The sequence below is a fragment of the Carassius gibelio genome, chromosome A5 (genome assembly GCF_023724105.1).
Source record: "Carassius gibelio isolate Cgi1373 ecotype wild population from Czech Republic chromosome A5, carGib1.2-hapl.c, whole genome shotgun sequence".
Classification (NCBI taxonomy): Eukaryota; Metazoa; Chordata; class Actinopteri; order Cypriniformes; family Cyprinidae; genus Carassius; species Carassius gibelio.
In genome coordinates, this window is record NC_068375.1 from 7,366,772 (window position 1) to 7,392,255 (window position 25,484).

Genomic DNA, 25,484 nt, shown 5'->3' on the forward strand with positions numbered 1-25,484 from the left:
ATTATTAAAATCCATGAAATTTAAAATCAACTTATTTTTCCCTTAAAATTATAAATTTTCTCAGTTTAAACATTTGATATGTCATCTATTGTTGTATTCTGAATAAAATAGTGAAATTTGAAACTTCCACATCATTGCATTCTGTTTTTATTCACAATTTGTACAGTGTCCCAACTTTTTTGTATTAAACTCTGGTGTGTAATTCATTCTGCAGCTTTTCTGTTAGAAAGTTTTCCTAATACCATGTTTCTTGTTGAAAAGAGATGTGTTTTTACCTGTCTAAGCAATGAAACAGAGGATTTCAGAGACGGATGACTCACTGATGATAAAAGGCTGAAAAATAGCACACACTTAAAATGGAAGAGGGACCTGAGATGTATCATTGAGGTCTTTTGACATGGTCCATTAAGCATTTATCACCTAGCAACCACTAAGAACGTCCTAACATTTGAAAAGCAACATGCTAAAAACTCTCTGAACATCTTAGTAACTGCATAGCAACACATTGGCAACCACCCAGAAAATTCTGGCGACTTTGCACACACCTTAACTATTTTCTTTGAAATGTAAGAATAGGGTCTTAATTTTCTTATTTCAAATATCTAAGTTGTTTACAATCATAATTTTAGTCTCCAGACTGTGGTGTCCAAACCAGAATAGATTTCAAGCACTTCCCATGCAGCTTGGGATTTGGCATAACTGAATAGTGTAACACTCAGCAATTAACAACACACACATACACACACACACACACACACAAATACAAATAATTCAATAATGAAGAGATCAGTGGCATGTGTGGTGAGTTTCTGAGGATGCTGCTGTATTGCTGAGTCACGCACTGCCACTCAGTGGCCCGGTACAGAACTGTAGCATCAGCAAGCTGCTTCCCACAACCACTTGCACCACTTGCAATTCAGATAACACATTGGGAACTTATGGGAGTACCAGATGTTTGAGTTTGATAGCAAAAGGAAGTGATATCCAGCAAATGCACAGTCTTTAAGATTATGTACAGTCACAATAGCTTCTGCAGTTCTGTCTCATTGTAAGATGAAGGAAGGATTGTGTGTTGTGTTTAAGGGAACAGTGTGTGTGACTGAGGTTCTGAATATGACATGCGTCGTCTTTTAAAGAAAGAGTTATTGAAGTATTGGTACTAGAGCCACACACTCACAAATAATGAAAGAATTAACCTTTGATTTACGTGGTTTGTTTGTTTCTGACTTTTTATCATCATGTTCCTCTTATGGGTGATGTGAGTTGCCTAGCAACGGAGCCCTTGGGTCCTGATTGTTGCCATGACAACATGGCAGGGTATCATGTAGAGAACAGAGAGAGGGGGGTGAAGGAATGAGAAAGAGAAAAAGATGTATGAGTGTTTTCATATGATAATAATTATGTGCGTATGAGCAAGCATGGAGAAGGATGGTGATGTATAGAGATTAATAGAATGGGACGAGAGAGGAGAATTCATCATATTAAACACAATGAGAGGCAGGAGATGACCTAATAGTGGATAACCAAAAATGTCTGTAAGGGGGCGTACTCTTACGTAGATACTTGTTTGTATGACATATTCATAAGGAATCAAATGCCTGGCATGAGTAACAGGAAATAGCATCAACACATATTATTTTTTACAAAAGAAAAATAGCAAATTCTCAGGACAGCAGTGAGATTAAATGGAGGACAAATGGATACTTCTGTCTAAGTCTAATGCTTTCTCATATATATATATATATATATATATATATATATATATATATATATTAGGGGTGTAACGGTTCACAAAATTCACGGTTCGGTTCGATACGATACACTGATGTCACGGTTCGGTTCGGTTCGGTTCGATACGTTTTAGATACAGCAAAATGTAAAAACATCTCAACTTTTCAGAATGCCGCAAGCGCACCGCGGGTCATGTGACAAGAACCAACCAATCAGCTTCATCCTTTCCCGTAACAACGTTGAGAGCTCAGCCAAGATGAAGGAACAGCTGATCATAGTTGTATATGGATTGCAATTTTGAAATAAATTCAGTAGCAGAGCTACTGCAAGCGATTTTTAGAGCTGCAAATCCATTTATCCTTCGCTGAAATTTCCGCGTCTCATGGAGAGAGCACGTCATTGTTGCTTAGCAAAGACAGACGCCTCATGAGCGCTTCTGCCCGAGCGCTTTGGAAAGGAGGAGAAAGACGCGCTTAGCGTTTTCCATGCGTTTTTAGGCACGATATGTGAACGGCCCCTAAGGCGCTCGCTCACTCAGCACGCGCTGAAGGCTCGTTGCAAAATGTCTAATGCATTTAACAGACCAGAAATATAAGATCCTAAAATAACCAACAGGTCAGGTGTTTGGGTCAGATTCCCTGTAAGCTATAGTGTCTAAATGCTGCAGGGATAGTTTGCTGCGTGCATGTTTCTCCTTTTTTTCGTCTTTTCCCAGATAGTACTGACGCATATATCCCAGATATTCCCGCTGGTTTTTTTTTTTTTTTTTTTTTTTGTAATCCCGCTGGTGTACCCTGTCATGTTGCAGATGCGACATACCGTTGTTTTTTTATCCACCACTCTCTTGCCATCACCATTATAGCTTAAAGGGAATCCAAAGTGCACCCAAACACCAGACCTGTTGGTTATTGGGGGATCTTCTCATTTCTAGTCTGTTAAACGCATTGGCTATTTTGCAACGAGCCTTCAGCGCGTACTGAGTGAGCGAGCGCCTGCTGAGTAGCCTAACATAAACATATAAGATGGTGTTTTTTTCTTCTTCGGGAGTGTCAGGGGCGTTGCCTGTTACGTTGTTTGGGTTATTGGGCTACCTTGTTGAACGCATATCATTATATTTCTTTCTCTCTCTTTTTTTTTTTTTTCAAATATAATTAATTACTCGTACCGAACGGTTCAATACGAATACGCGTATCGTTACACCCCTAATATATATATATATATATATATATTTTTTTTTTTTTTTTATCAATTGTATAATAATATTTGTATTACATTCACAGTTTCAGAATATCTCAACATTGCAACAAACTGTGCTCAGATTTATCAAGATATCAGTCAGAGTTAGACATCTCAATATGACCTCACCATTTCTCATCAAATTCTCCCAAGATCAACATCTGGACTATGCTGTCTTCTTTCATTTAATAGCTCTACACTCTTACTTTACTTTATATCAACTAAATGTCTTGTTTGTTGATATTTGTGTTTCTTCTAAGATGATTTAGGAGTAACATTTAAAACAATGTTATGATCATGTTTTACATATTTCTGTCCTGTCTCTTATCCTATTCTGTCCGATACATTATATCAGGCTTGCAGTGTTCAGTATGGTATTGTATTGCATCTTATCTTTTGTCCTGATTCTATCCTGTCCTGTCCTATCCTGTCCTATCCTGTCCTGTCCTGTCCTGTCCTGTCCTATCCTGTCCTGTCCTATCCTATCCTATCCTGTCCTGTCCTGTCCTATCCTATCCTATCCTGTCCTGTCCTGTCCTGTCCTGTCCTGTCCCGTCCTATCCTGTCCCATCCTGTCCTGTCCTGTCCTGTCCTGTCCCGTCCTGTCCTATCCTGTCCTGTCCTGTCCTGTCCTGTCCTGTCCTGTCCTGTCCCGTCCTATCCTATCCTATCCTATCCTGTCCCGTCCTGTCCTATCCTATCCTATCCTATCCTATCCTATCCTATCCTATCCTGTCCTGTCCTATCCCATCCCATCCTCTCCTGTCCTGTCCTGCTTACTGTCCTATACTATCCTATCCTATCCTATCCTACCCTGTCCTGTCCTGTCCTATCCTATCCTATCCTATCCTATCCTATCCTATCCTTTTCTGTCCTGTCCTGTCCTGTCCAATCCCATCCTGTCCTATCCAAGAATGTCATAGTTTGGTATGGTATGTATTAGGGCTGGGTGATATATAAAAAATATATGTATCTCGATATTATAATTTTTTTTTTACGATATTCAATATATATATTAAGGGTGTAACGACACGCGTATTTGTATTGAACCGTATTGGCCTTTGGATTCGGTACGCGGTACGCCTTATGTACCAAACGGTTCGTTGGACTAATAAATTATATTTTAAAAAAGAAAAGAAAAAGTGAAATATAATGATATGCGTTCAACAAGGTAGCCCAATAACCCAAACGATGTAACAGACAACGCCCCTGTCACCCACGAAGAAGAAAAAAACACCAACTTATATGTTTATGTTAGGCTACTCAGTCAGGCGCTTGCTCACTCAGTACGCGCTGAGTGAGCGAGCAATTCATGCACGGTACGCGGTGGCCAATGCGTTTAACAGACCAGAAATAGAAGATCCTCCAATAACCAACAGGTCTGGTGTTTGGGTGCACTTTGGATTCCCTGTAAGCCATGGTGATGGCAAGAGAGTGGTGGATAAAAAAACAACATTATGTTGCATCTACATGACAATAGGGTACACCAGCGGAAAAAATAAATAAATAAAATTAAATAAAAAAAACACCAGCGGGAATACTTGAAACATGTCAAGTCATTTACTGTAAGCCGACATCACCCTAGTGTGTCATTATCTGGGAAAAGACAAAAAAAAGTATACACCAGTGTATCGTATTGAACCGAACCGTGAATTTTGTGTGAAACGTTACACCCCTAGTCATTACACGTTACTGCATTGACGATCAAAGGGGCGCTAACACAGTGTCGTTGCATTTTATTCATAACCAGTCGTTGTCTTAGGCCAGGTCAGCTCGGGGCCCCAAGCAATTGCTTGGTTTGCCTGCCTTGTCGCGACGGGCCTGGGTATGTATTTTTTTCCCTGCCCTGCCCTTCCCTATCCTGTCCTTTCCTATATCACATATCATATCATGTAGTCTTATTCTATTCTGTCATGTCCCACCATGTCTTCTTTCCTGCCCTGTCTCCTGTCTGTATTCTTTTCTTGTCCCATCTCATCCCTTTTCTAATGATGTCCTTTGTTCAGTAATGTTCAGTGCTGAGTAGTGCTGAATGGGGTCTGTTTTTTCCTCAGTTTGGCTGGAGGCAGAAGCAAAGGCCGCAGGGCTATAGACTTGGCAAAGTGTTTGTTTATTGTTAGTTGGTTTTGAATTGTTTACTGTTCCTTCTGTGAGTGTTTAATGCTGTTTGTGTGCTTGACTTTGTTAACTGAGGTGGTCATTAATTATCGCCCCCACTGCCAAGCCACTTAACATCATTAGAACCACACAAATAAACACATACAGAAAAATAGCTGTTTTGTTTCCATCAACTGACCTGGAAGGTCATAGCTCAGAACAGTACATCAGTTGAAAAATGCTGAAATGGGTTGCTTATTTCAATATGAAAATAGTTTATGTCTGATTCCATGTATTCACTCTCATTTGATTAATAACAACATTCACATTTAAGTCTTTCTGTCTTACAAATATACACCATAATATATGTATAAAATGAATTATAATTTTCTTTTTCTTTTTTTTCAATCTTCTGAGAAGTTTCAGATACTTCTTGAAATATCTATACTGAAGATTAATTCTGTCAGCCAATAGGAGTACTAGCATATACACTGAAGAAAAAAACTTTGGACAAACTTAAATAAATTAGTGTAATTTGTTGCAGGAAAATGTATTAGTTTTTCTCAAATTATATTTATGGTTTGGATCAAACATTACATTTTGATTTCATATTTTATAATATAGTATTTTTTTTTTCTAAAGACAAAAACATTTATACAAAGTAAAATCCGTCCTTCGGATGAGACGTTAAACCGAGGTCCTGACTCTCTGTGGTCATTAAAAATCCCAGGATGTCTTTCGAAAAGAGTAGAGGTGTGACCTCGGCATCCTGGCTCAATTCACCCACTGGCCTCTGACCATCATGGCCTCCTAACAATCCCCATATCTGCTGAATGTCTTCATCACTCTGTCTCCTCTCCATCAGTAAGCTGGTGTGTGGTGGGTGTTCTGGCACACTATGGCTGCCGTCGCATCATCCAGGTGGATGCTGCACACTGGTGGTGGATGAGGAGATACCCCCTGACTATGTAAGCGCTTTGAGTGTCTAGAAAAGCGCTATATAAATGTAAGGAATTATAAATTAATTATAAATATTTAAAGATAGTTTATTTTGCCAAAAACCAAAGTCACACTATTTTCTAGCATTTCACAACTTAATTTCACCATAAATTAGCTATAATATGAGTAGAATTGTTAAAAACATTTTGCTAGTCAATGTAAAATGTAGTGTACTTAACATAAATAGAGAAAACTTTTTTAAAAATGCACCATATGTTCTATGAGGAGTGTTAATAGCTTTTAGACAAACTAAAACCAGAAAGGTTTTAACACCAGAAATCATGATTATTCCTTAGACAAATAAAACATGTACTTCAAATAAATGACAGGGTCATGCTAACAGACTAAACATCACAAAAATCCAATAATTGTATTTTATGGAGTCTTTAAAGAACCCATAAATCAATATGCATATTTGAATATATTAAACTTGCATGAACAACAATGTAACATTTTATTAATTTCAAACTTTTTAAATCGCCAAAGAGCCATATATTCAACTCATGAACCTTCTACAGGGTTCTCTGCTGAAATTAAAGTGCTACTAAGATCTATTGAAGAATGTAGATATTTAAGAGTGTGTAAATGCATGCATGATGGGGAAATCTTCCAGAAAGCGTAGGTGAGTTCATCTCTCATATCCCTCCTCTCATCTCTCCCACCCTCTCTCCGTTTCTCTCTGTCACAAACCTGTTCAGTGACTCAGAGGTGGAACAGTCTGCCAGGTTTCTTTGTGTTCCTACACCATCTCTCTCTCTCTCTCTCTCTCTCTCTCTCTCTCTCTCTCTCTCTTACCCACTTGTCCATCCACTGTATCTTTCCCTTACTTTCCATCCCTCTTTTTCCCCTCATTGCGGGCATTTTGGTCGGTTGTTTGTGGCTGATGAGGGCTCGTGTTAAGCTTCCTCTGCTCTGCTCATGTGTGGTACGTACATTTTTCCCTCTCAGACGTCTTGCTCTCTGTCTTAATGGTGCAGAGCTGCTGTTGCATGTTGTTTTTATATTCACTGCGTGAATCTACTGTGTGTGTGTGTGTGCGTGTGCATGTGTGTATGACTAAATGGGAATTGATTAATGATGTGATGCATGTGTGTGAGTGTGTGTGCCTGTTGACACAGAAGGAGCACAGCTACATACACGTGTGTGGAAAGAGACAGAAAAATGAAAAACACAAAGCTAGAAAAATGAAAGCCAGGATGAGCAGCCATGAAATGCATTTATGCATGGGACTGTATTGCATATATTATCAGTTTGTTCCTTCATGCAATGTGTGATGCTCCCTGAATCTTTTGGTGCACAGACGTTTTGACCAATGATTATTGAACAGCATTATTTGAGCATTTCTGTTTCTCTGTGTGTGTGTGTGTGTATGATCTAGTCAGCCTGAAAGTCTGTGTTGTCTTTTTGTCCCTCTCATGTATGACCAGAAGTAAGCAGGTTGTGTGTTTTCTGTGAATGTGTGGTAATTTCTCACCGTGATACCACAATATTCGGATTTGAAAGTGTTCTTATGTCGACACAGTTTGCTGAATAGACAGAAATCTGTGTGTATGGCAGCTCAAAGTGGCTGTGGGGCAAAAGCGTCAGTTCGGGATGTTGACTTGATCTCCATTGGACTGAAAAGCTCTCTACCCCCGATCATTTCTTTCTGACAAAATAGCATCGCTTATGTGGGCATATGATATTCATTGGCCTCCTTATTACTCCACAATGCTGTAAAAGCAGAGATTGAGATGGAGAGATAGAGAGAGAGAGAATGTGCTTCAGGAATACAGGAAGGATGGAGCAGGCAAGGGACACTAAAGGTTAAAGGTCAGACATTCAGCCTCCAACTTGTGGTGAAGTATCTCGTGTAGTGAATACCCAGCTTGGTTAGGCTGCTCTATGCAGTTAGTCCAGAAGAGGCTTTTTTTATTTTACTAGTATGCTGAAGATTGACCAAGCTGGTCACATACTGTAAGTGACTGATTCGGAGCACTAACACTAACAACAGTGCCTCACATTCTCATTTCACACTGATTTTGGGAATAAATCATAGGTAAGGTTAGGTTTAGGGGTTGGGATTGGGTTAAGTCTATATTTTTGCATAATAATGTTGATGGAGGATCATCAGAAGATGTTGATCCAGGAACATGTATTACTTGGCAAAATCACGGTGACTCTATTTGGACGGCAGCTGGACAAATCGTTCCTGAATGAGCTAAAGCTGTATGAATTATTGAAAAAAGTTTAATGTAATGATTCTTCTGCATGTTTTTTGTCGGTTAAACAAGCATTTCCTAGTCACCATATGTTGTTTTGGATCAACATGAGCAGAAGGACAATACGAAGTGACGTTTTTCTAGTGAACAATATATATTCCCAAATTTTTTTTTTGGAGCTTGGCATTAAAAATATACTTCTTGTGTTCTGTGCATATGCATTGCATTTATGGGTGTATTTATGTGTACTGTATCATTAAATCATTTCTGCTGAGTCATTCCCCTCCAAAATGTTCAGTCAAATGTTAAACTGCAAGTTAGCCATACAGCCATTGATAGTTATTATTTTTTTTAATCATACTTTAGTGTAGGTGTTTTTGGTGAGTGCTGTATTGTTCACTTTTATCAGGCCCAAAATATATATATTTATTCATTAAAAAGCACAGCAATGAATTGTTGTCTTCACACAGTACTGTCAGTATTAATTGTTACGGAGGCAGTCTGCTGCTGAAATGCAGTGATGTTTCATTGATCAGCAAACATTGATAAAGCATGAAGAGATGAAACTGAATGCAGTGGTTAGTGGTGTTGTGTTCACGCTGATCCTCCAGACATCACTTCAGACAGTGTATAGTGCTGTCAGTGCATGTTTCTGTTCGACTGCATTGAACGCTGTACTTTATTGTGTTGCAGTTCATTCTGTCTGCATTTATCTGAACACAAGGCACGTGTTAAAGCTGTCATTTCATTAAAGCACGCTGTTATGAGTGAAATGTGCAGATATAAGCAATATGATCCTTAGAATGACTTTCTCTTCTGTAACCAAAGGTTGATTCAGTGATAAAGTTTATGTTCAGTTTATAATATTTTTGATTTTAATAAAAACTTGTACGTACACATTTTCATAGGTTTTCTGGTTTGCATGCAATAATAAACAATCAAATAAAAACAGCAGGAGAAATAAGAAAAGATAAATTAAAAAGACAATTAAATATTACCAATATTTGTTGCTTTCAAACAAACAAACAAAAAAATAAGATAACCTACACTGATTGTTTTTAAGTCAAAAATATGTTTTAACGTTAATAAAAAATAAATCACACTTGAAGGTCAGTGGTGTAGTTTAGGCATCTGTCAGCAGGGTCATGATTAACCTTGACCTCCTTCCAGCGGCCAAAGATAGTTGCTCTGTGATGTCACTTCCTGCTGACCTCTCAAACCATGTGAGACTGCTGTGTAGCCAAATGCAGCTCATTCTAACGGAGCTGCTGTTTGAAATTCTACATAGATAATAGATCATCTATATATACATAATCAATCTCGGAGGAAATAACACAAATTAAGAGTGCCTTTACTTTTAATCAATCATGAGACTTAATCTAAGAGCATCAACGTTGGAAAACTGTTAACACTATTGTTCAAAAGTTCGGGGAATTCTTATTTTCAGCAACGACACAATGAATTGATGACAAGCGACAGTAAAGACATTTACTAATGTTAAAAAAGATTTATATTTTAGATAAATGTCGTTCTTTTGAACTTTCTATTCATCACAGAATCCTGAAAAGAAACTCTATCACAGTTTCCACAGAAATATTGTGCAGCACAACTGTTTTCAACACTGATGATAATCAGAAATGTTTACTGAGCGGCAAATATTCGAATGATTTCTGAAGATCATGTGACACTGAAGACTGGAGTGATGATGCTGAAAATACAGCTGTGCATCACAGAAATAAATTACATTTGATAATATAATCAATTAGAAAACAGTTATTTTAAAATGTAATAATATATCGCAATATTTCCGATTTTACTGTATTTTTGGACATATAAATGCAGCCTGGGTGAACAGAAGAGACAGAAAATACCCAAAACATTAAAAAATCTAACCGAGCCTGATCCTTTGAACAGTAGTGCATGTGTATTTGAATAAATCACTATATAAACTGAGTGTACCGACGAGCGCTTTTCTTAAGTCTTAAGGCGGTGTAGTAGGATGAGTGTTTTCATCTATAGAGTCAATGTGCCTTTGATTCAGAGGAGTTTTTTTGCTGAAATGTTGATCTTTCATGCTGTGTTGTGTATTTCCTGCAGCAACAGTCTGCTTAAGATCTATCATATGTTTGTTGCAGTTTCATATGTGTTTTTTTAATTTATTAATTATTTATTAATATTTTAGCAGTGTGCTTTCATAGGAATTTCTTCTCCTGTTCTTTAGACTAAGATGTTACACTGATTTATAATTTAAATCTGAAGAGTATAATTAATAGTTTTTTCCTATAGATTTATCTGCCTGACTGAACAATGAACATTGTGTTTGAGTTGTGTGTGTTTATGTGAAAGACAGACAGACACATAAATAAAAACACATGCACACAGGCCGACACACTCACTAACCACCAGGGAATCCCCGCCCCTGCAGATGTTGCCATGGAAACACTTTCCAGGCGAAAGCAGGAGTCCCCCTTTCTCCGCTCTTTAAGTTGAACTTCCAGCTGCAGACAGAGCACTCGACTCCTTCTGCAAAGCATTCTGGGAACGGAGGCAAGACCATAGCTTGACATACTAAAATAAACCACACAGGGTTAAAAGATGCAAATGTTTTACCTTTGATACAGCACAATCAGAAGTGGAGGCAGTGTGAGAGACTGAAACAATAACTTTCTTCTATCATACGACTTACTGTAACAGAGATATAGGTCATATACTGCCTACTTTACCATAAAATATTGAAAAATAATATATCAAATATATTAATAAAATACAAATATGGAGGCTGTTATATAAAATGTATCTATTATTAATAAGATATTTGTCTCTGTCATGTTAAGTCAATGCTGTCTTCTTAAATCAAAAGCTTTGCAGATTGAGTGTAGCACTTTAGCATTGTAGCACGCTTCGTTTCCTAGCATATCGATATCCATGGGAACTGAGTGGTCCATTGGAAAGATACACACACACACACACACACACACACACACACACACACACACAAGAGAGACAAACTTGAACCTATGCCCACTACTTTACTCTGAGAATTTACTCTGCCAGTGTTTTCTTATAATACACAAATCAATATCACTCAATAAAGGTAAGACAATACAGGTAAACCATTGTTTTTTCATGCATTGGTCAATTATGAGATCTTGAGATTAGTTTTCTAAAATTAGTAAAAAAAAATTGGATTAGTAATCCTAAAAACATGGTGAAAATGTATTTTGTTTTGGCTGTTGACAGTATGCTATTATTTATGAAGTGATGAAAAATTACATTTCTGTAAAAACCTTAAAATGTCAACAACATGAAACAAGAGCTCTGAACCTGGCTTTATCCTATGTTCAGATTTCTGCTCTAGAAATGTATGCAAATTAGTGCATTTTAAATTAGATAACTCCCAGTTTGCATATTTAAACAGCATTTAAAAAAACTTTTTAATATTCATAATAATAATAAAAATAATACATTGTCTTAGTGTACTGTAATTCATCATCTTGGAAGCATATAGTGATATCTATTAGTTTTATGCAGTGCTCTGAAAATGTTTTGCACATTTAAGACACATTTAAAAATGCATGGATGTCATGGCAGTCATAATCATAATATCAAAGAGGAATTTATTATGAAAATCTGGAATTTATGGATTTTTTTTTTTTTTTTTTTTGCATAATGTTTGTCGCGGGCTGAAGGTATTTGGCTGCGTTTTGGTTGGTAAAAGTTACCAAAGCATGTTTTTGTGAAGATTAATCGCACACCTGACTCACATACATCTGCTAAACACACACTGAGATTTACAAATATCACATCCTGCTTTAATACTTTATTCAGACAGTTTCAGAGTGGCTCAAGTGTCCAAATACTTTTGAACTTCGTCTGTGAACAGTACTAAGCTTCTTGCTGTATTTAGGTCAGTATTGATGGTTTGTGAGCATGTTTTGTATGCTGGAGGGCTTCAGGACCAGTTGATTGTCCTCACGCCACAGCAGTCACTGAAGCTGAAGCTGTCTGGTGTAGACTTCGTCATCGATGACCAGCACGTCCTGCGCCGCAGTCGCTCCTGAGATGAATACACAATACTGCCTTCACCTGGGTCTCTAGCGCCGCCGAGCGAGCAACAAACCGCTTACAGCTGGCTCGACCGAGTAAATGAGCTTGTTGTTAAAATAAATGAGCATCTAAATAAATAAAACAACACCACCACCCTGTCTTACTGAGAGCAAGCGCTGTGACGGATGCAGTAACAGTGTGTGCGGTCTTTCAGCACCATGGACAGTTCACAGTGTGCTGTCGCCAGCAGAGGGCGCTGTACACTCATGCGCCACTGCGCTGCTCGCTCCAGACCTCCAAAGAGCCGTTTTTAGCTATGTAAAATCATGAAATACTCAGTTTGGTGAGTGAGTGTGTGTGTGTGTACATGTTTTTGTGTCATATCAGGACACAACTCTGTATAATGACATGGGTATGACACAGGTATTACAAGGAGAGGGTGACTTATGAGGACATAACCCATGTCCACATTTTTCAAAACGCTTATAAATCATACAGAATGAGATTTTTTGAGAAAGTAAAAATGCACAAAGTTTGCTGTGAGGGTTAGGGTTAGGTGTAGGGTTGGTGAAGGGTGATAGAATATACAGTTTGTACAGTATAAAAACCATTACACCTATGGGATGAACACACTTTTCACAAAGTTTAATAATTGTGTGTGTGTGTGTGTGTGTGTGTGTGTGTGTGTGTTTTACAGTAAGAATTTCAACCAAAGTTTAATAATATGTCGACTTCAAACAGTGGAAGAAGCTTTATTTTGTGAATATTTTATTTGGCAATATTGAGAGGAATTCCACTGGCATTGCTTTATGATTTTTTTTTTTTTTTTTTTTGACAGTGGGTCTTGTTTGATATTCTGTCTCGTGTCTTTGATCGTGAACAGAGCTCCAGTCGGATGTAAAGCCACTGGTCGGCGTCGTTCACTCATCAGTGCCCGTTACACACAGCTCCTCCCCCTCAGCGCGTCAGCAGCACCGAGGATGACAGAGTTCTGTCAGTTTGTCTGTTTGAATTCAGCGCTCCACGCTCGCGCTCGCGGCTCTCATCACGGCTCCTCTTTTGCCACGCGCTGAGCGGCCGGTGATCGGTGTGCTGTGTCTATGGGTGTCGACGTGATGCCTCCTCCTCTGAGGAACCTCAAGTGCTTTTCTCCGGTGATGTGCCAGTGTAAACTTATATGTAGCACCCGTGCGCTGTCGCTCATGTTCGGCTGTAAGGTAAGCCGGGTGCGCGCACGCGTCCGTATCTGCTGGTTTTCTTGTGGATAGGATGCTAGAGAGGCGATACCATGCCGTTGGTGACAGAATTATTCCATGTGTACACCAGAATTATGATCATCACGATTGGTTAAAGGAATTATGAATGAGAAATCGATTGTGGTGTGTTTGTGATTGCTCGCTTGGCATTATGTATGCCATTACTGTACATACTGTACATCACCGGTTCCGCTGAACGAGGTTTGGGAATTACACCTTCACTGCTACAGTACACTACAGGGGCTTGTTATATGGTAGGGTGCCATGTGAAGCCACCTGTCTCTTTGCTGATGCACACATGCCAAAAACACTCGATCAGGAATCTTCCATATTTCAGTCGATGAATGGCAATATGGCTCTCTACAATACACCATAAATGGCCGAGCTGAAAGCCGAACAAAGCATACAAGGCGATGTGAACGTGCAGGGAAGATTAATGCAAAAAGCTAATGCACATTTCCATGCTTAGTGTACAGAAAAAAAAACAAAAAAAAAAACAATGATAATATTCCTTTAACACATGATGCCCTAATAGAAGGGCTTGCTGTCACACCATATGAAAAGAGCAATGCATACACAATACATCTACATGTAAATGTAGCCTGTTTAATTAAATTTGAATAGCAAGATGTAAACATTAAAACAGTTATGAAACACAGGATGTCCATCTGACAATAGTGTATCATTGTGTTTTTCTTGTATATTTCTAAAGAACCAGTGTATCATCACGTCACTTGCAGCCTCATATAGTATGCTGCATGAGTTTGGCTAGTGTCTGTTGTTTTGCTCCACTGAGCCTGTATTTGTTCCAAATGTTGTTTAGTCCATCATCATAGTAAGAGATGAGGGTGTGTGTGATCGGACTGCAGTTTTGTTCTGAGTCAGATCACTGTGATTTGAGCAGATACTTCCTGTGGAATAAACTGAGACAGGGATAGTGGCTGAGATGATGACCTTGGGAATCGTGATGGAGAGGAGAGAGCTGTGCCACTGAAAAGCACAAATAAAGCCAGAGATCTAGAATACATTTGTATATCTGATCATTCACATCTCTCACTTCACATTCTCTATTACTTACATGATGTTTGTTTATTGGCATAGATGATTTGCTAAATCTCTGTGGCATTTAAGGACATACAATACAATGTTTGGACATATTTGACTAAAATGTTTCTCATAAAAAACCTTTTGATATTAAGGCTTATGCTTGACATTTATGCATTTAGCAGACACTTTTGTCCTAAGCGACACATTTTTATTTTTATTTTTTCCAGTATATTTGTTCCCTGAGAAATGAACCCATGAGCTTTTGGGCTGCTGATGCAATGCTCTTCCACTGAGCCACAGAAACACACTGCTTGAGATTAGTTTTGGGGGAAAGTTTTAGTTTTCCAAAGAAAATGACATGAGTTTTGTGCAAAGCCTAATTGACTTTAGCAGTGAACCTGAAACTAGGCAAAGGACGACTGCTTTGAAGAAGCTAAAGTATATTAAGTATATATTTGATTTGTGTTATTTCATAGTTTGGTGACTTTACTGTCAGAACAGCGTATTTCAGCTTTTTGGTGACGATATAGAAACAACTATAAAGAGAAAACAGCATCAGACTCAACACATGCTCATGATATCATCATACAGTGCTCTAATGTGTTGTGTTGTCTTATATTATATATTGATTATATTGTCATAGCCTATAGAGTTTCTTCAGAAAGTATTCACCCTCATCAATTATTTATTAGTTGCAAAGTCTCCTTAAAGCATATTTACTTACAGGACTTTACAGTAGGACTGTACATACACGAAGACATTCTGTCACGTCTGTTTTAATAGCTGTCAGAAAGTTGCTATAGAGGATCTCTGCCATAGAGCTGCACTAGAACAGTTTTTAATTGACATTGTTCTTAAACTGATGTTTTGTTCATTTCTACATTCAGTGCTTCATTTGGAAAATGACAGAAATGGCATATTGTATTTCTAAAAATCAGTTTGAATAAAATAAAAAACTAGAAACAGATTAAAAAGATCTCATTCGTCAGCTGCACATACATTTTAAGGGGAAGTCGTGGCCTAATGGTTAGAGGGTTGGACTCCCAATCGAAGGGTTGTGGGTTCTAGTCTCGGGCCGGATGGAATTGTGGGTGGGGGGAGTGCATGTACAGTTCTCTCTCCACCTTCAATACCACAACTAAGGTGCCCTTGAGCAAGGCATCGTACCCCCAACTGCTCCCCGGGCGCCGCAGCATAAATGGCTGCCCACTGCTCCGTGTGTGTGTGTGTGTGTGTGTGTGTTCACTGCTCTGTGTGTGTGCATTTCGGATGGGTTAAATGCAGAGCACAAATTCTGAGTATGGGTCACCATATTTGGCTGAATGTCACTTTCACTTTCATATCATTCAGAGAACCATGACAGCTCGAACTATAATGCAGCTTTTCTTACTCTTTCACTGTATATGAGGAAATATATGTATGTGCAGTATTACTAGTATTAGTATTACCTCTTTTCCAGAGGTGTGATATTATAGTGATAACAGAGCTGTTTCATCACTGTTTGTATCACTGCGCTTGCAGTATTTCTCACAGGGAGTTTCATGGCAGACTCCCAAATTCACTATCCACTATAACTTCATTAATATTACTGTTCTGTGTCCCAGAATGTAGTTTTAAATGGATAGTTCACCCAAAAATTACCCCATAATTGAGTCACCCTTAAGACATACTAGGTGTATATGCCTTTCTACTTTCATACTAATCCAGTCAGAGTTATATAAAAAAATGTCCTTGGCTCTTCCAAGCTTTATAATGACAGTTAATGGGTGTCCAAAAGAAGTTTAATAAAGTGCATCCATCTATAATAACAAGTGTCTCACACGGCTCCTCATATACCTTTTGTTTGCAGCACAGTGTTAGTAATTGTTATTAGGAACAATGTCAGAAGAGCTCAGAAGTTCTCACTTCTATGAAGTATTGCAAATGATGTATTCTCAAGGCTTATCCATACACTCTTAAAGATGTCATGAAATGCATTTTCAGATCTTTATATTATGTTTCTGGAGAACAGCTTATGTGTTTTGTTTTTCCTTCAGTACATGAATACTTTATTTGAAGTGAACTGCCGTGATAGATGAACGTAATCACAGCGTATGCTCTTTCCCACCTCATGTGTGACGTGTTTAGATGCTCAAACCAGCGTCAGATTACAATGAACCAATATAACCACAAGGATTGCCTCTGGGAACAAAATACTTGGCACTGCCATACAGCTTTCAAAGATATTGAAAAAAAAAATTGGCAATGTGTTGAAAATAATGAAGAAAAGAGTGAAAACATTCTCATTTAGACATGCCGCTAAAAATAAACTTCAGGCATGTGTTTCTAATAGTGTGATCGTTTGGAAGGAAATGCACAGTTTTTGGAGCTGCAGTTTGTTTACATCCATGGACAGACCTACTCCACACAGCATCGCCTGTGAATGTGATCGATAGACAGACACGAGGTGTTAAAAGCATGCCTCCTTAATTTACATTCGCATGGTAAAGGGAAAATCACCATGACAAGAAGGGTGGAAACCTGTATGAAATATGTTTTTATTGTAGAGTTGAAGGGTTAGGTCACCCAAAAATGAAAATGAGGCTGTGTTTTACTCATCCCAGAGGCATCCTAGGGAGTTAAATCCAGTCGGAGTTAAATTAAAAATGTCTTTGATCTATCAAGCTCTATCATTGCAGTCAGTAGCTGTTGCATGCATCAGTCCAAAAGATGTGAAATAAAAAGCGTCCACCCATAAAAAAAGTATTTCACACAGCTCCTGGGGATGAAAGAAGGTTTTCTTAAATCCCTCCACCAAGAATCATTTTTGTAGAGAAAAGCCACATCATGCAAGCCTGATCACTGTTTAAATTTCCGATCATCTGTGTAGCTTCAGAGTACTCGTGCACATCCTTATGATTTTAGTAATATGGATTATATTAAGCTAGTGCTATATTCTAATGCTTAATATCTGAAACAACCCAATAAATCCATGAGACATGTTATATTTGGGTACCTAACTATCCTAAGTTTTCTTTCTTCTGCTGAGCACAAAAGAAGATAGTTTGAAGAATGTTGAAGGTAACCAAACAGTTGATTGCCGTGGACAGTGTGGAAAAATACTATAGAAGTCAATGACTACTGTTAGCTTTTTGCTTCTTCAAAATATCTTCTTTTGTGTAAGAAAAAAAAAATGAAACTCATACAGGTTTGAAACAATGTCTGAGGGTGAATAAATAATGACCGAATATTTATTTTTTGCTGAACTGTCCCTAAGAGGTTATTTATGAATTTTTATTCTTATTTTGTTTTCAGAACAATCTTAAGAATTTTTTTTTTATATATATTTTTGGGAATACAAAGTATTCTTTATGGTATTCGTTATTCTATTTATTCTCAAGTTAGACGTTAAGAAGAAAATAGGAGTTAAGAAGAGTTGTATTCTGAAGAATAAAAAAAAGAATATATATATATATATATATATATATATATTCATATATTTCTAAATTAGCTTTGTTGTAAAAGACATAATATTATTATATTTACCTAAATTAAGTAGCATCTTGGTTTATGTCTAAAGAAAACATATATGGTCTTTATAATAAATAATAGTTTTTGTGTTTTGCAAACAAAAAAATTGTGATTAATATTAATATTTAGGGTTTGAACCAAACCTTAAGTATAATTTGATAAAAACATATAAAATTGACTGCAACAAATTAGAGTACTTTTCTAAAGTTGGTCCAAAGTATGATTTTTCAGTGTATGTTCTTGTGTGACTAATAAGATTTTTTTTTCCTTTGCACAAAATGATTACACTTTATTTTAAGGTGTCTTTTCTACAGCATACTAATACAATTAAGTACTGAGAAAAATAAACAAACAACATATACTTACCATAAGTTTATGGATTAGAGTTTGGTTTAGGTGCATGTAATTATGCATAATTTACTGCATGCAAGAAGTGTAGAATAGACAGTGTGTTCTCTCTGAGAGTATAATGATGTTCAGACTCCTCTGGCGCTGTGATGCATGCTGGGAATAGATTTGTGCCGAGTGTTTGGTATCACTCTTGACGCGGTGACGTATGCTGTTTGTTATTTATTACCCAGAAGGGTTTGTTTTGTGAAGTCAGATCCTGCAGAGAAACACTGCTTCTCTCGCTGCTGGTTCTTTTGTGTTCTTACAGTATTTAAAAACATGAGCTAGTCTTGTAGTTAAAAGTGACTAAAATAACAATTTCACATGTGTCCCACTCATTGTTAGTGACCCTACAATTAAAGAGTTTGTTAAGATTACAAGTATTGAAAGATCCCTTCAGTATGAGACAATGCACTACTTAAAGCAGACAAATAATACTGAGTTTTCTGGCTTATATACAACATGCTGACTTAATGAAATAATTTACCAGAATACATAGAGAGAAAAAAACATATATTACATACTGTAAGTAAAAGTTTTCCACTGAAGTGTACTGAAGTTGGATAGTGCCATGCACACATATACACATATACACATGACACTAAAACAATGCAATTAATATTCATTTAACTGCATAAGATGTAACATAAAACCCTGTTTGTCTGTATCTTTGTAACTGATTAAGAAGACAGTTATTTAATTGGAAATCCATCAAATGTGAATTATAACATAGAGGTTTCGGGGAATGTCAATCTACGATTTTTACAATAAAAAAATAAATAAAAAAAATGTCATGACATTTATTTATTTATTTGTACATATTTTCCAAATCACATGAAAGCTGGGATAAGTATTCATGCCAGTATTTTGCACTATTTACTTTCATTTTATTGAGAAACCACAAGAAACAGGTGAATAAAGTGTTTATTGTTAAGAAATTATAATTTCAAGAAGTGTTTAGCATTTTGGCTCATCGATTTGTCTGACATTCATCGTCAAATAACAAAATAAGTTTAATTTTTATTAAAAAAAATAAAAATAATTTTTTTAAATGTTTACTTTACTTGAAAAAGTAATTTTTATTCATTATTAATAAATAATTTTAGTATGTCTTTTTTTTTTCTTCATTAGATCAGATAACATTTGAAGCTGCCCCTCAGATGTTTCATTGTGCCCCACCTATGGGGCAAGTTGTCACATTTCACTTCCATTCTTTAGGTGTAAATAATTAAAAAGTATACACTGCAATTATGAAAGTGGTAGCCTGCAATTAGTTTATTTTCCTTCCCACTTTTTCACCATATAGTAATACAGTAATATATATATATATACAAATAATTATTATTATTCAATAAACTTAACTTTATTACCTACCCCAAACTTTTGAATAGTGGTGTGCATATAGTTTTCATTATTATTATTATTATTATTAATAGATTACAAAGAAAAACACGCAGCATGTTAATATTACAACACCCCCATCCAATTTAGGGATTAAAACGGTCACTCACTGCAAGTTCACAGTTTCACATGACTTTGAGCCATACTTGATTATCGCTGTAATGAATTATGTGGCTCTGCTGTATGTTGAGCTCATTGGTGTGTGGACGGGACTGCACACAGTCTGCATTAGCTCTGGCGACACTGACGGTCTCTGTTGTAAGAGTGATGAAGTAATAAGCCGGCGTTGTTGGCAGGCTGCGGTGATGAGGGAGTGGAGTTTATAACACAGAGGAGCGTGAGGATGTGAAGTGGAGGCCGTTTGTATCAGCTGCACATGTACTGGTCACAGTGTTGGAGAAAACATATTTCAGCCATGCATTATGATGAATTTCCCTTGACAGCTTAGTTTTAGTTGTCACCCACTGCAATGTGCTTTGACTGAGAGCATTTTGCTATTTAGGCATGTGTGTGTGTGTGTGTGTATTATCAGTATGCATCAGGATTTTTCATCTTTCAAAAATTAACAAAGTTTGCCAGCACATTTACACGAGCCTCCTTAGGATGTTTTTAATAACTTTGATCTTCATAAATCATAAGTATTTAGCAGCACTTCCAGCGTGCAGAGCGTTTGCATCTCTGTTTCCTTTATTCTTTGAAAGGCCCATGAATGTGAGTCCTACAGTATGTGCACATAACCAGACCCACACAGAATCTACACACATTATCTCTGCTAATTGTGATGTGGAAACGGAATAGATTTTTCATGGCTGCTGGTTTGAGCTGGTTTAAGCCGGTCCTGAGAAGGAGCTAGTTGCTTAGGACCAGCTTAAACCAGCTCAAGCCAGCAGCCGTGCTTCAAAACACACCTAACCAGCATATGCTGTTTTTACCAGGGTCAGCAGGAAGTACATCAGTACAGGAAAGGAAACGATTCATGTCAAGCTCTTTCATGAGGTTTTTAAAGTGAGCTGAGAACATTTATCAGCAACTGAAAGCATGTTAAATAAGTTATTATGTATTATACAGTGTAATGTATAAGTGGAATTCTGTGGCTGTAGATATTGTGCATGTGATGGGTGCTTTCCCTGCTGTGAGTGAGTGTGAGTGTGTGTGTGTGTGTGTGTGTGTGTGTGTCACAGTTACTGAATCAACTCTTTACTATCATTAGATGATTTACCATAACTGATATTTATCATAAACATTAGAGCTTAAAATATGCAGCAAGAGAAACTTCTTAAACCATCTTATTATCTTGCAAATTTGGGCAAACTGGGTAACGTTTGTGACAATCGAGTGAATAACCGGCAGGATGAAGAAGATGAAGTGTTCACAGACGTTATAAGAACAAGCTGTGTTAAAGCTGAGTGTGTTTGTTATATATTTGCACTCTTATCGAAGCTTAAATACAGAGACAGTTGTAAATAAACCATTAGTAGGTCGACTCCCTGGAAAGTGTAAAAGCTTGATTTTTTGGGTGGGCAATCAGTTTGAGAATCAGATCCTCTCCTTGAACTCGACACTTGCCATATTAAAGAAATTCTGTTGAATTATTATGATATTCTTATGTTTTCTATTCTGTGTTCATGCTACAGTATCTCCACATTTATCTGTTCCTGTATTCTCTCTTAGTCATCGTGCTGTTGCTGGCTCATTGTAATGTGATCTTGCTGACTGACTGGACCTCCTGTCTATTCTCCTCCTTTTCTCAATCCTGGTCAGATTGAAGGATGCTCTCTGTCTGATATTGAAACAAACAAAGCCTCAAGTCAGTTCACTTGGTGGTCATCTTAGCAGCACATCCGGACAACTGTTGTAATGCAGCTGAAGGACCAAATTTCAGCAGATTAATTGTTCTGGCCATTATATTCAGGAAACTATGGTGTACAGTTAAGAATGTATTATAATCTGAGAAACATTAATTCTAACCACACATATTATTTAGGAAATGTAAATAAGGTGACTTGTTTTTTATTAAGGGATAGTTCACCTAAAAATGTAACTTTGCTAAATGCACTCACATTCAGACCATTCAAGATTAGGATGAGTTTGTTTCTTCATCAGATTTGCAGAAATGCAACATTGCATCAGTGTCTCATCAGTGGATGCTCTGCAGTGAATGGGTGCCGCCAGAATGAGAGTCCAGACAGCTGATAAAAACATCACAATAATCCACAGCACTCCAGTCCATCAGATAACATCTGGAGAAGAGAAAAACTGTGTGTTTTTGAACTAAATAACTCCATCATTAAGATGGAAGTTCACACTATTGCTTCTGGGTAAAGTATAATTTAATAATCCATAATAACGCTTCAGTGAAAAAGCCCACCTCCTGTTGTCTCTCACCAAAACATCCTCCCACATATTTGTTTGGCTCTATTTTGGACAGTTTTTTCTTGTAAATAATGTTTGATCTGTGCAGATTTCTCTCCTGATTCAGACTAGATGACCTTTTTTCACTAAAGAAGGAATTAATATGGATTATGGACTTTTTAGCCAGAAGCAATAGTGTGAACTTAAACGTCTTGATGATGGATTTGTTTCATGCAAACAGCTTTTCTCTTCTCCAGATGTTCACTGATGGACTGAGTGCTGAGGATTATTGTGATGTTTTTATCAGCTGTTTATCAGCTGTTTGATGATACATTGATGCAAAGCTACATTTATCCAAATCTGAGAAATTTGGCCCGAGAGTGAATACATTTGATGCAAATTATAAAATCGGAGTTAAGAATACGTTTTGTTTTGTTTTTATTTTTTGTCATAAAGCTTTTTTTTTTTTTTTTTTAGCACCAGCTGTAATACATGTTGTAATGTTTCAATCCAGCTGGTATTCACCCTTCCGTCAACTTTGATCATAAGAAGTCCTCTGATCTTTAATTTATCTGCTGCTTCAGTGTGCAGCTGCAGACGAGAGAAAGAAGGACTTGAAAGGGATGAGAAATGGATTAGTCAGTTTACTTTGGTCAGGCTCATGTCGTGTCTTATGCCAAATAAATCTGCATTGCATTTGTAGAAATTAGTAGACTTTTTTTCTAATTTCCATAATGTGATTTGAGAATGTGACTCTTGTTTTTTCTCTGTAGAAATATCGGTATCAAGATGAAGAGACTCCGCCCCTGGAGCACAGCCCCGCCCACCTGGCCCACAGCAAGAGCGCTGAGATGCTTCACATGAGTGACAAGAACCTGGCTGCAATGGACACCCTGCACAGTTACGGCCCACACACACACATCTCACCAATAAAGGTGCGGACACACAGACACACACACACACACACACACACACACACACACACTCAGGATTACGCTGTTAATAATGTACATTTCCCAAAGTAAGTTTAAATTGTTGAGGTGTTGCTGTTTTCTAAGCTGAGGAGCCCTAGCAGAGTTTTCTATTCTATTCTATTCTATTCTATTCTATTCTATTCTATTCTATTCCCTCAGGAGAAAGACCTAGCAGAGTTTCCTATTCTATTCTATTCTATTCTATTCCCTCAGGAGAAAGACCTAGCAGAGTTTCCTATTCTATTCTATTCTATTCTATTCCCTCAGGAGAAAGACCTAGCAGAGTTTTCTATTCTATTCTATTCTATTCCCTCAGGAGAAAGACCTAGCAGAGTTTTCTATTCTATTCTATTCTATTCTATTCCCTCAGGAGAAAGACCTAGCAGAGTTTTCTATTCTATTCTATTCTATTCTATTCTATTCTATTCTATTCCCTCAGGAGAAAGACCTAGCAGAGTTTTCTATTCTATTCTATTCTATTCTATTCTATTCTATTCTATTCTATTCTATTCTATTCTATTCTATTCTATTCTATTCCCTCAGGAGAAAGACCTAGCAGAGTTTTCTATTCTATTCTATTCTATTCTATTCTATTCTATTCTATTCTATTCTATTCCCTCAGGAGAAATAGATGCAGTCAATCACTGGAAGGCAATAATTAGCTTTTATTTTTATATTTACAATTTTCATTTTAATTTTAGATTAAGCTTTATTCATTTTGTCATGTGCTTTTGTCAATTTTAAATGTTTATTTTGCTACAACTTAAGCATATTTCATTTAATTTAGTTGCTAACTGCAAAATTTCTAATATTTCAGTTTTTTTTACAATATTTGTTTTAAATCTAATATTTATGTTCCATTTTATTTAAGATTTATTTCAATTAACAATTTTTTTTTAATAGTTTTAGTTTTAGTTGTCAACATTATGGGATTTTGTAGGAAAAAAAGGGCTACCTATTGAAATTACTGGATTCACATTAAATCATATTGATCATAAACTTCGGTATTCATGCACTTGAGCACATTTGCAGCATATGCTCTCTGTTTGCCCTTGATTTTGTCTAGTAGAAACAATTGCGATTATGAACAGATCTAATTTGAGACTTATTTGGTTAAACCACTGTAGAGTATAATACTTATTGACTAAGGTTATCTACAGCCCTCCACCATGTGATGTGTGTGTTTATCAGCTCTGTTCTCTTTGTCTTTGAGAAAATGTTCATGTTTTCCATGAGTAATCCACAAAACCGATCGACTGCAGTATGTTTATGTGGCTGATCTCTCTCATGGCCTGGTCTACTGTGCTGTATTCCTCTATGGCAGCCGTGTGCTCTTCTCTACTCTTTCTTTACTCTTCTGTTCCTGTCTGTCTCTTACGGTCTCTCTGTCTGACCTCTGTGTTCATTTCCTGCCTGGCTTCCCCATTTCCTCTGGCTTCAGTAGGTGTGTGTGTGTGAGTCATGTTGTGTGTGTGAGACTCTACGTCAGTTCTGTACACCTCTGCAAGCACATTAAACACACACACTTCCATCCTGCGTAATTACTCAACTCACATACAATGCACAGATTGGCACAGTACCATGTTATCTGTTCTATTTCTATGGTAAAAACACTTTCTCATATTTGTGTTGTGATAGACGGCACTCAAGGGATACGTTTTCCAGAAATGTCAGTTTTAGGCTCACAATCAGAGTTAGATGCTTCTACACCCTTGTTATTCACCTATCATTTCCCTCTGATTTTAGGAATAAATTATGGGAAGGGTTAAGTTTAAGGGTAGGGACTGGGTCTATTTTTTTTGCACAGTCGATCCAGGATCAACAAACAATGTTGCTCCAGGGTCATGTCTTGGCAAAATCACAGCGACCGAATAATGTCTATGCTTGCTCAGCCTTGATAAATAACACAGATCAGTTTTGTTCCAGTAATCAACTATCGGTGCCGATTAATCGGCAAAACTGATCAATCAGCTGGACTCTAGTTAAGGCTGCTCTGTGCCTGCTCAAAATTTGGTGTAAAGATGTATTGCTGAATAAAAGCCAGACTAAATTATTCCTGCTTTGAGCCCTTCAGCCCCTAATATAACAATATGCTGTTATAATTGCTATGTAAATGCAATCATGCCACCTCTAAGCAGCATTAAACTCTGTGTAAAGATGGCTAATTGCAGCTTCAGAAGAAGCTGTAGAAATTCGGCATTGGTGCAATAAAAGCGAGCCTGTCCTCCAACAAAAAACAACCA

At 37.3% G+C, this 25,484-nt stretch overlaps 1 protein-coding gene across 3 annotated transcripts in view; it reads left to right on the forward strand.

Moving 5' to 3' along the window:
- LOC127990697 (disks large homolog 4-like) overlaps positions 1 to 25,484 on the forward strand; it is a 116,735-nt gene that overhangs the window by 25,314 nt on the left and 65,937 nt on the right. Inside the window, exons 1-2 of one of the 3 annotated variants that reach the window (XM_052591517.1) lie at positions 6,804 to 6,988; positions 23,041 to 23,202. In XM_052591517.1, coding sequence (XP_052447477.1) covers positions 6,947 to 6,988; positions 23,041 to 23,202 — 204 coding nt within the window. In that variant the 5' untranslated portion in view covers positions 6,804 to 6,946. Of the gene's footprint in view, positions 1 to 6,803; positions 6,989 to 13,375; positions 13,529 to 23,040; positions 23,203 to 25,484 lie in introns of those variants that run through there. The other 2 variants (XM_052591516.1, XM_052591518.1) reach the window with 2 other exon arrangements.